The 12463-nt window shown below is 38.3% G+C and overlaps 1 protein-coding gene across 3 annotated transcripts in view; it reads left to right on the top strand.

The window, feature by feature from the left end:
- LOC106091746 (proteoglycan Cow) overlaps positions 1-12463 on the top strand; it is a 460306-nt gene that overhangs the window by 327968 nt on the left and 119875 nt on the right. For all 3 annotated transcript variants that reach the window (XM_059363931.1, XM_059363932.1, XM_059363933.1), the window contains 3 exons: positions 291-408; positions 6361-6463; positions 10705-11178. In XM_059363931.1, the coding sequence (XP_059219914.1) occupies positions 291-408; positions 6361-6463; positions 10705-11178 (695 nt within the window). The remainder of the gene's footprint in view (positions 1-290; positions 409-6360; positions 6464-10704; positions 11179-12463) is intronic.

Below are 12463 nucleotides of genomic sequence, written 5' to 3'. Positions count from 1 at the left end.
CACTGTAGTTAAATTGGACAAATTATGAGTTGCGGCTGTTAGTCAGCCTTTTGGCGGTACGTTTCGCCAGAGCATAGGTTGGTGAAAGCATAATTATCCAAGAATTGTAAAATGACAAAAGGCGTTTTGTTGTCGCTCCTAGTGGCGATCATTATGGCCGGACTTTATACTTTGTTGACCGAGCTGTGTACATTAAAATCAATTAAAAATAATTGAAAATTAATTAGCTAAATAAATTCCACCATGAATTACAAACAAATAACAATTGCTTACTTTTGTTTTTATTGCAGGTTAATAAAAATTCTCAAATGATTTCGAAGAATGCCTTATCAGGTGGTGGTGGTGGTGGCATAGGCAGCAACTCCGGCATGAATGGTGAACGCAAACGATGGATACATGATCCCACAAGTAAGTAGGGGCTTTAAACATTATAAGGAATCTTTTGTTTTTAAATGTAGAAAATAAAGGATAGTATTAAGAGTTTAATGTTATGACCATAACTAAACCAGGGTTGAAATAAAGATTTTAAGGGTTGAAATAAAGTTTCATAATTTTTTTAAGTGTATTTCAAAAATAAATTAAAATAAAAATGAATTAATTTACAACTAAACCATACGGCGGAAGCAGTTGAATGGATTTTCTTTGTTTTGAAGTTTGGGATAATAATTTCTTCCTGTATATGCTTAAGAAATCAAACAGGTTATGCTCCGATTAGAACCACACTTGGCATAGTTGCTGGAGGTCAGAAACCATTGTGCAAAATTCATACTCCTGACTTTAAAGTCACACAGCCCATTGGGATACGGATTGCGTCTCTTGTCGCTATGGTCAAGAACTAAAACCGTGAAATCAGTTTATACAGAAGTTTTATCTAAATATGGACCGATGTGATCCATTTCCACCCAACCGGTCTACATAAAAAGTTTTTATGAAGAATTTCAAGCGGCTATGTTTACTCGTTCGTCTGTTGGCGTGTTTTCGATAGTCACATGAACATGGCTAGCACGAAATTATACTTTATGGGATCTTAGAACAATATTTGCAGAATGATGTAATAATTGTATCCCCTATCCTATAGTAAGAAAACGTTTTTATATGATTGCATAACATATTGAACTTTGAACTGAAAATAATACATAGAAGTATGCATTTATGCAAATGTCTCGATATTCTGCTAAATGGCGATGTTAAAAAATTTAAAGGAATCGGGTGATAAATGCCTCTTTTATGGGCTCAAAGTAGAGCTGTTAAATATTTTATAAAATATGCATATTTTTAAGGAGGCCAGAGGGGTAGGGATGTCCGCCTATGAAGCTGAACGCCTCGAATACTGGCAAGAAACATTTTTCAGCGATGGTTATCCTCTCCTAATGCTGATGACATTTGTGACGAACTATGCCATTGGAAACAATTAAAAAGGCATTAAGTTCGGCCGGGCCGAAATTTGGATACCCACCACCTCGGGTATATATGTAAACCCCATTTCGTCACAATCCGGTGAAAATTGGATAACTTAAGCACCCAAATTCGACACGAACATTGAGTGGTCTAATATATATGTCAATATTCAATTTGTGGAACAAAGTAATGGTCTTGTAGGCAGGTATATCCAATTATAAACCGATTTGTACTATAAGTCCGGGTAGCATTTCTGGACTTCACTCAGACTCCTGAACATTGTGCTCACACTGACGTTTTATCATTTCTCTCTTCTTTCTTTGGAGTAGAAGTTTTTCTTTTACTAACGATACTTCACCTGTAGGGGCTCAAGAAGCAAAATCGGGTGATAGGTTTATATGGGAGCTGTATCAAGCAATTGATCGATTCAGGCCAATCGGACGAGAATTGAGCCCTCTAGAGGCTCAAGAAGTCAAGACCCGAGATCAATTTATATGAAAGCTATATCAAAACATGGACCGATTTGGCCCATTTACAATCCCAACCGACCTACACTAATAAAAAGTATTTGTGCAAAATTTCAAGCGGCTAGCTTTACTCCTTCGAAAGTTAGCGTGCTTTCGACAGACGGACGGACGGACGGACAGACAGACGGACATGGCTAGATCGACTTAAAATGACACTAAGATCAAGAATATGTATACTTTATGGGGTCTCAGGCGCATATTTCGAGGTGTTACAAACGAAATTAGTATACCCTCATCCTATGGTGGAGGGTATAAAAAAGGTTTGCTGGGATAAAATCTTCACCTGATTCCCTATAGCCTACGTAACCACTATGGTCTATATTTTTCTACAATATTCACAACATATTTCCCTTTACTGACTCTTCGTATCTTGCCTAAGGTAGAAATCCTCAGTTTATTAATTGTGTAAATTTTATTAAATAAAAAAACTTGTATCAAACTTTCATTTAAGGCAATTAAAAATCTCTCCCACAAGAAGCCAAAAAATCATTGGCATATATCCCCCACAGTAGAAAAAAGGAGTAAATAAAAACATTTTAATAGATTTTTTGTGCTAAACTAAATTCAATGTTTCAACATTCAAACTGGGACAAACTTCTCACTCGCCTTCCCCCAAAAACATGGAAAAGATATACACTCTGTGTTTTAGTTGAACAATGGAAATATGTAGAAAACTACTTTCGACCACAAAACGTTGTTCCCAACCATCAACAATCAGGTACAAGAAGCCAGGACAACAGCTGTATAGTTGTTATTTGGTATGTTTGTGTTCGTGTTTTTCCTGCTTTTGGTTTTTTCTTCGTGCTTGTCAAGAGCATTTAAGCAATCAAATAGAGTAAGCAGTATGGGAGGGCAAAAACCGAATCAGTTTTTTAAGAATCATTATTTCAATGTAAGAATGAAATTTTTCCATTAGGCGGCCCTAGAAGCTTGAAGCAATGTTATGCCAGATTCGTAAGCTATTCTCAAATACCTTTCATTTAAGTTCCATGTTGACATAATTTCTTTGAACTCACCTTTGAGCAATTTTAGAATGGGAAGTTCCTTGCAGGTTATTTGGTCAAAAGAATCGCATAAATTGATTCAATGAGTCCTGTTCAGACATCCAAAAACTATATGTCACATAAGCAATACCTCAAGAGTAAATAAATCAAAATTTCATGTAAATACGGCTGAGAAAGTAAAGGTACTTGGCCAGTAGGAAACGAATAAAAAACAAGTAAAAAGGCATAAAGTTCGGGCGAGCTGAACTTTCAATACCCACCACCTCAGGCATATATCTAAACCCCATTTCGACACAATCCGGTGAAAATTGAATAACTTAAGCAACCAAACTCGGCACGGACATTGAATCGTCTATTATATATGCCACTTTTCAATTTTGTAGAACAAAATATTGGTCTTTTTGGCAGATATATCCAATTATAAACCGATCTGAACCATATTAAGGTCGGATATCGTGAGGCTCAGAAAAACTCACTGTATCACATTTCAGCGAAGTCGTCAGATCGGTCTATATGGCAGCTATATCTTAATATAGTCCGATCTGAACCACTTTTAGGTCGGATGTTGGGAGGTCTTCACCTAAATACAAGTCACGGTTTCAGTGAAATCAGGAAATAAATTCGCTATTTATGAAATTAAGATCCTAAATTGGAAGATCCGTCTATAAAGCAACTTTATCTAAATATAGTCTGATCTGGACCACATGCTGATCGATTGACGAGAGGCTTACTACATGTCACTGTCACAAATTCCACCGAAATCGGGTAATAAGTGAAGTTTTTATAGGAATAAGAGCCTCCATCCGCAGATCGGTCTATATGGATGTTATATCTGAATAAAGACCGATCTCAACTATATTTGAGTCGGATATCGAGAGGATATCACTTTTCAAGTTTAAGCGAAATCAGATAATAATTCTGGGTTTTGTGGGCTTAAGACCCACAATCGGCAGATCGGTCTTTATGGCAAATGCATATGCAAATTTGCCCCTGGACATTCCATTAAGGAACAGGGGCGAACTTCTCACATATCAATGAGTGCAGACCGATTCAAGTTTAAGTTCAATAATAAGGGACCTCCCTTTCATAGCCGAGTCCGGACGACGTGCCGCAGTGCGACACCTCTTTTGAGGAGAAGTTTTTACATGGCAAAGTACCTCACGAATGTCGCCAGCACTAGGTGGTCTCGCCAGGATTTGAACCCAGGCGTTCAGCGTCATAGGCGGACATGCTAACCTCTGCGCTACGGTAGCCTCCCGGTCTATATGGCAGCTATGTTTAAATACCAGATTCCTTTTTTGTCCATAAGCAGGTAAAGTTTGAAGATGGGATATATCGGGCTATATCTGGATATAGCCCCCATACAGACCGATCCGCCGATTTAGGGTCTTAGGCCCATAAAAGCCACATTTATTATCCGATTTTTCTGAAATTAGGGACAGTGAGTTGTCTTAAGCTCTTCGACATCCTTCTTCGATTTGGCCCAGATCGGTCCAGATTTGGATATAGTTGTCATATAGACCGATCTCTCGATTTAAGGTTTCGGGCTCATAAAAGGCGCTTTTATTGCCCGATTTTACCAAAATTTGGGACAGTGAGTTGTGTTAGACCCCTTGACATATTTTTGCAATTTGGCCCAGATCGGCCCAGATTTGGATATAGCTGCCATATAGACCGATCTCTTGATTGAAGGTTTTGAGCCCATAAAAGGAGCATTTATAGTCCCATTTCGCCGAAATTTGATGCAGTAAGTTGTGTTAGGCCCATATATTTTTTTTTTTTTAATTTGGCTCAGATCGATCTGGATTTGGATATAGCTGCCATATAGACCGATATCTCGATATAAAGTTTCGGGCCCATAAAAGGCGCATTTATTGTCTGATTTCGCCGAAATTTCGAACAGTGAGTTAAGTTAGGCCCTTAGACAACTTCCTTCAATTTGGCCTAGATCGGTCCAGATTTGTATATAGCTGCCATATAGACCGATCTCTCGATTTAAAGTTTTGGACCATAAAAGGTGCCTTTTTTGTCCGATTTCGCCGAAATTTGTTGCAGTAAGTTGTGTTAGGCCCATATATTATTTTTTTTTAATTTGGCTCAGATCGATCCGGATTTGGATATAGCTGCCATATAGACCGATATCTCGATATAATGTTTCGGGCCCATAAAAGGCGCATTTATTGTCTGATTTCGCCGAAATTTCGAACAGTGAGTTAAGTTAGGCCTTAGACAACTTTCTTCAATTTGGCCTAGATCGGTCCAGATTTGTATATAGCTGCCATATAGACCGATCTCTCGATTTAAAGTTTTGGGCTGATAAAAGAAGCATTTATTGTCCCATTTCGCCGAAATTTGTTGCAGTAAGTTGTGTTAGGCCCATATATTTTTTTTTTTAATTTGGCTCAGATCGATCCGGATTTGGATATAGCTGCCATATAGACCGATATCTCGGTATAATGTTTTGGGCCCATAAATGGCGCATTCATTGTCCAATTTCGCCGAAATTTGGGACAGTGAGTTGTGTTAGGTCCTTCGACAGCCCTCCTCAATACAGCTCAGATTGGTTCAGATTTGGATATAGCAGCCATATAGACCGATCTCTCAATTTAAAGTTTTGGGCCATAAAAGGTGCATTTATTGTCCGATTTCGCTGAAATTTGACAAACTGACTTATGTTAGGCCTTTCGACATCCGTGTTGTATATGGTTTAGATCGGTCTATATTTTGATATGGCTACCAAAAAGCCAAAACCAATTTCATTTTTGCTTGTCACCTACCAATGACAACAAAAACTTCCTTCCACCCGTGTTAAAATATACCCGGTTATATCAAACAATAAACCACAAAACTCCAAAAACACATAGTCTCAACACCCTAGCCACAGGCTGTAAGAAAGCATGGCAATCCTTGTGTTGGCTTTACTGGTTTATTCACTGCCTGCCTTAGCACTGCATTCCGCATACAAACGAAGAAGACCAAGGTGAGTTCATAGCCAATAAAGAAACGTCACAGCCATAAGAATAGGTGGCCTACAGAGAATTAGACTAAGAGCAACAGCTGCTAAAAGCATCATTCCAATTCAAGCTACTACTGTCCTCAAACATTCAAGATTGCATCGTAATAGTGAATTGCATTTTGCAGGATATGTAGGATATCCATGTGTGACCCAGTTGAAGAAATTTAATTTTTTGATTTTTATTAAATTTGATTTTATTAGAAACATTTTATTGGTCATTTTATTTTGCGGAGAAACATTGAAGCCACAAACCTAAGTAAGTGGAAATTTTATTTAATAGAATTAAGTTAAATGCCATTAGGTCTTGGGAAACATGTTAAAAAGGAACCTATGAGGATGGTAGGGAAAATCATAAAAATATATTCATTCCTCTGACTATAATTGATTTCCAATTCTTGTTGTGTTACATTTACAGGTGATCTTTGCCGTCCATTGAGTTGTAAGAAACGTGAAATTTGCCTGCTGGAGAATGAGTACAGCGCCGTTTGTGTATCGAAAAAGGAACTACATAAAAATCGGTAAGAACATAAATATATGGCTCTTCTTTAACTTTTTACGCATTTATGTTTTCTTTGGCTATAAAAACTACGTGCCGGAATTTCACAGCAGATTAAACAAATTATTGTCTAATTATCGAAAATTCGTATTTTGGTTTTCTTGAGTCGAGCTTCAATGTTACACACAAAGGAGAGATTGTTTGAAATGAGTTTTGAAGAAAAGAAATTTCCAGATTCTCAGTCATATTGGTTGCCCAAAAAGTAATTGCGGATTTTTCATATAGTCGGCGTTGACAAATTTTTTCAACGGCTTGTGATTCTGTAATTGCATTATTTCTTCTGTCAGTTATCAGCTGTTACTTTTAGTAATATGGAGCCCACAAAGGAGCATTTTAGTCATATTTTACTTTATTATTTTCGTAAAGGAAAAAACGCGGAGCAGGTTGCTAAAAAGTTACGAGATGTGTATGGTGAAAAGGCTTAAAAGGAAGACAGTGTCAAAATTGGTTTCGCAAATTCCGTTCTGGAGATCGGCCAAATGAAGTTGATGATGACCAAATTAAAGCATTAATCGAATTGGATCGTCATGTAACTGAGCGTGAGATAGGAGAGAAGTTAAATATACCAAAATCAACCGTTCATTATCACATAAAAAGTCTTGGACTGGTGAAAAAGCTTGATATTTGGGTACCACATGTATTGAAAGAAATTCATTTAACAAACCGAATCAACGCTTGTGATATGCACCTTAAACGCAATGAATTCGATCCGTTTTTAAAACGAATCATAACTGGAGATGAAAAATGGATTGTTTACAACAACGTTAGTCGAAAACGATCATGGTCAAAGCATGGTGAACCAGCTCATACCACTTCAAAGGCTGATATCCACCAAAAGAAGGTTATGCTGTCTGTTTGGTGGGATTGGAAGGGTGTGGTATATTTTGAGCTGCTTCCAAGGAACCAAACGATTAATTCGGATGTTTACTGTCAACAATTGGACAAATTGAATACAGCCATCAAGGAGAAGCGACCAGAATTGGTCAATCGTAAAGGTGTCATATTCCACCAGGACAACGCTAGACCGCACACATCTTTGGTCACTCGCCAAAAACTGAGTGAGCTTGGCTGGGAACTTTTGATGCATCCACCATATAGCCCTGACCTTGCACCATCAGACTACCATTTATTTCGATCTTTGCAGAACTCCTTAAATGGTAAAACTTTCAGCAATGATGAGGCTATAAAATCACACTTGGTTCAGTTTTTTGCAGATAAAGGCCAGAAGTTCTATGAGCGTGGAATACTAAATTTGCCAGGAAGATGGCATATCGAACAAAATGGCAATTATATATTTGATTAAAGTTCATTCTAAGTTTTATTAAAAATGCATTTACTTTCTTTTAAAAAATCAGCAATTACTTTTTGGGCAACCAATACAATTGGTTTGAGATTATCTCCTAGACACTACTATGAACCATGTCCGTCCGTCTGAACCGTCCACAGTTAAACAGCTCGCTTATGAAAATTAAAGAATTTTATCGTTGAGCTACAAAATCATACTCGTATCAGTGCTGTTGGTTTATAAAGGTGCAGTAAGGCATATGGACCCACCAACTAAGCATTGGTGCCAATGCTTTTAACAAATCTTACAGCACCAAATATTTGCGACTTTTAATAAAAAAACAAGTAAGAGCGTGCTAAGTTCGGCCGGGCCGAATCTTATATACCCTCCATCATGGATCGCATTTGTTGAGTTCTATGCGCTTTGTAGACAAACAGAGAATATTGAATGAGAACTGTTATGCTATTGGAGTTATATCAAGTTAAAGTCCGATTCCGACCATAAGTGAATCCATTGTGTAATATTTCAGTTCATTCGGATAAGAATTGCGCCCTGTAGGGGCTCAAGAAGCAAAATCGGGAGATCGGTTTATATGGCCGCTCTATCAAGCTATTGATCGATTCAGACCATATTAGACACGAATGTTGAAGGTCATGAGAGAAGCCGTTGTACAAAATTTCTGCCAAATCGGATGAGAATTGCGCCCTCTAAGGGCTCAAAATGGCAAAATCCCAGATCGGTTTATATGGCAGCTATATCAGGTTATGTACTGATTTGCGCTATACTTAGCACAGTAATTGAAAGTCATAACAAGACACCATATGCAAAATTTCAGTCAAATCGGACGAGAATTGCGCCCTCTAGAGGCTCAAGAAGTCAAGACCCATGATCAGTTTATATGACAGCTATACCAGATTATGAACCGATTTGAACCATTCTAAACACAGTTGTTGGAAGTGATACCAAAACACAACGTGTAAAATTTCAGTCAAATCGAACGAAACGAGGAAATTTTGCATGAGCTGTTTTATTATGACTTCCAACAACTGTGCTGAGTATGGTTCAAATCGGTTTATAACCCGATATAGCTGCCATATAAACCGATCTGGGCTCTTGACGTCTTGAACCTCTAGAGGACGCAATTATTATCCGATTTGGCTGAAATTTTGCATGAGCTGTTTTATTATGACTTTCAGCAATTGTGCTGAGTATGGTTCAAAACGGTCCATAACCTGATATAGCTGCCATATAAACCGATCTGGGATCTTGACTTCTTGAGCCGCTAGAGGGCACAATTCTTATCCGATTTGGCCGACATTTTGCATGAGGTGTTTTGTTATGACTTTCAACAACTGTGCTAAGAATAGTTCAGATCGGTCCATAACCTGATATAGCTGCCATATAAACCAATCTGGGGTCTTGACTTCTTGAGCCGCTAGAGGGCACAATTCTTATCCGATTTGGCTGAAATTTTGCATGAGGTGTTTTGTTATGACTTTCAACAACTGTGCTGAGTATGCTTCAAATCGGCCCATAACCTGATATAGCTGCCATATAAACCAATCTGGGGTCTTGACTTCTTGAGCCGCTAGAGGGCACAATTCTTATCCGATTTGGCTGAAATTTTGCATGAGGTGTTTTGTTATGACTTTCAACAACTGTGCTAAGAATAGTCCAGATCGGTCTATAACCTGATATAGCTGCCATATAAACCGATCTGGGGTCTTGACTTCTTGAGCCACTAGAGGGCGCAATTATTATCCGATTTAGCTGAAATTTTGCACAACGGCTTTTCTGATGGCCTTTAACATACGTGTCGAAAATGACATGAATCGGTTCTTAGCCTAATGCAGCTCCCCAATAAACCGATCTCACTATTTTACTTCTTCAGCCCCTAAAGTGCGCAATTCTTACTACATTTGGCTGAAATGTTACACAATGACTACTACTATGGTCTCCAATATTCCATGAATATTCCAAAATGAACGATATTATTCCAATAACATAGCAATTATTTTCTTTTATCCTTTATTTGCCTAAAAAGAGATGCCGTGGCAAGAGCTCGACAAATGCGAACCATGGTGGAGGGTATATAAGATTCGTCCCGGCCGAACTTAGCACGCTTTTACTTGTTTAATAATCAAATCATTCACTTAACTGATGGTCATTAAGACCAACTTAACATTTGAGATCAACAACTAAAATAATCATATACATGATTGGCCTGTAATAGGCTTACTTTAACGATAGCATATGAAATCAATGGACCCGCCATGACAGGCAACCATAACGAACACAAATGAATTTTTCTTTTTTATATTGAATTTCTATAAACTTATCGACTTACAAGGGACAAGGACACAAATTCCATTTTAATTTTATTAATTTGACAATCATTAAAAATCCCAACAATTTGAAGGATTTTGACTTACCTTTTCATACCACTTCCATGCAGAGATAAAAAGAGACCTACAAGTATTGTAAAAATACATTTGGCACATAAAAAAACCCAAATAAGGGTCATTACAGAGAATTAATGTGGTCCCCATTGAGAAGAGGTCCTGCCAAAAAATGGCATTTGTGCTTGCCCTTTATTATCATTATTATTTGCTATGCCAACCGCAACAACAATGGCAACAAGCAACGCTACATTGAAAAATCGACCATTAAGAATAAAATTAATGTAAATTAGTATTTAATTTTGTTAAAGCGACGAGTTTTATTCTGTATAATTTTTGAAGGCAAATTTAAATTTTTATTGCTGGCAAACAGAAGCAATTGTGGGGCCATAAACTGCTCATACTGCAAAGCCTATGGTCTTTGTATTTATGAGGTTCTCTTACTCTCTCTCTCACTCTCTTGCACTCGTTTTCTCACTCTCTCTCTCTCACTCGTCCTCTTTTTGTTTGTCTTTGCAGTGATGAAATTATCACAAAGTCCAAATATTTGGAAGAGCAAGCGAAGCGTAGAGCGGCAGCATTAGCCGCGGCTAATCACAATGACAACCTCCATATCAATGACAACCTTAATAGCAACAACATCATGAATAGCAACAACATCAACAGCAACAACAACGATGACGATGATGATGACAATGAAGACGACGAAGACGATGTGGACATTAGTAATGGCGATGATAACAACGTCGATCTTATCTCGCCCAACGATGACAAGAATTACAACAACGGCTATCCCGGCAGTAATGCCAATATGGCCAATTCCAAAACAAACTCCATCAAGGGTAGTGGCAAAAATTCCAATAGCAACAACATGCCCAACTTGGGCAATATCAACACAAATGACGAGACAGAATCCAAGGAAGATGATGTCTTCTACGAAAGCAATGCCGGTTTGGATAACAAGGCAAACACCGATGACGAGGAGGACGAAGAGTAAGTAAAAATGTTTCCAAAAATAAAATTAAAAAAAAAGGAGAATCTGAGTACTAACACTTTTGGTGATTATTGGTTGTGCATGAGCAAACGTGTTATGAGATAGCAAAATCCTTTAGGATTATACTTAGGAAAGATCCAAATATTGTAATAGGCTTTGTTATGAAAAGGAAATAAACTTTTACAATTCATACGCTAATTTTTCCACCGGTATTTAAGAAACTTAATGTAGACTTGAAAATAGGAATTTTTGACAGATTTCCTTTATAGAACTGTCAAACAAACCATTTTTAAGGCCTCATTAAGTTTTGTGAGTTTGAAAAAAAAAATTATAAATTTTGTAATTGAAATTTCATAGAAACCTAAGCGACCATCTTCCCCTTCCGTGATGGCTGTGGCCTCCTTTTGGAAGTCACAGTCCTCCATGAAGACTCAGGGGCCATGCGCGCTTCCTTCGCTTCTTTTCCAACTTTGTCTACTTCCGCAGGACACTATCTGGAGTCTCCATTGCGGGATGGCTGGCTTGGTTTGGTACTTGAAAGCGAGGAGCTCTTTTTCTTCTTCAGTATTTTAACAGTGTTATGCTCTTCGAGAGATCTGATTCTTTTTTGAGCTTCCGTAGAAGTACTTGGAATGTCAGTTCTATTCCTTCCAGCATCCTGCACTTTCGCCTGATTACGCTGCCGGTACATACTCCTCTGTCTCCTTCGTCGTGCCCCGGATCGCTTTCTCGGTCTGCTAGTGAGTTTAGCAAAGTGAGCATCGCTCACTTCTGCTGTCATCCCGATGCCATCATCTCTGGATTCGGCTGCGATGACTGTTTCATTGACACAGTCGCTGTCTGAATCCGAGTCAGAAACACCACCTTTACTTAAAGGCTGGGGACGAACTGTGCATCCCTCTGGTTTATCCGTCTCTTCCTCATTAATTAGTCTGCGGAGTAGTTGTGCGCTTGAAGCATTACTCTCGACTACAGGTGCCAAGGCACCCACACCTAAAGGAGGGGAGGACAACACACAACGCTCTGACGCCACCACCGCAAATGTTGAGTCTTTGGAGTCCAATTCTAGTCTACTCCAAAAGGCTTCAACATTTTTCCGCAATAGGTAGTACCTATTACGAGATACGGATATATTTTTATTTTTTCTTTGAGGAGCGAAATAAAAACACGTCCGATTCACTCAACAACTATTGGGTTGCCCAAAAAGTAATTGCGGATTTTTCATATAGTCGGCGTTGACAAATTTTTTCACAGCTTGTGACTCTGTAATTGCATTCTTTCTTC

Source organism: Stomoxys calcitrans, chromosome 2 (assembly GCF_963082655.1).
Source record: "Stomoxys calcitrans chromosome 2, idStoCalc2.1, whole genome shotgun sequence".
Classification (NCBI taxonomy): Eukaryota; Metazoa; Arthropoda; class Insecta; order Diptera; family Muscidae; genus Stomoxys; species Stomoxys calcitrans.
The sequence above is the reverse complement of the archived record's forward strand: the minus strand, read 5'-3'. Positions and strand labels throughout refer to the sequence as shown.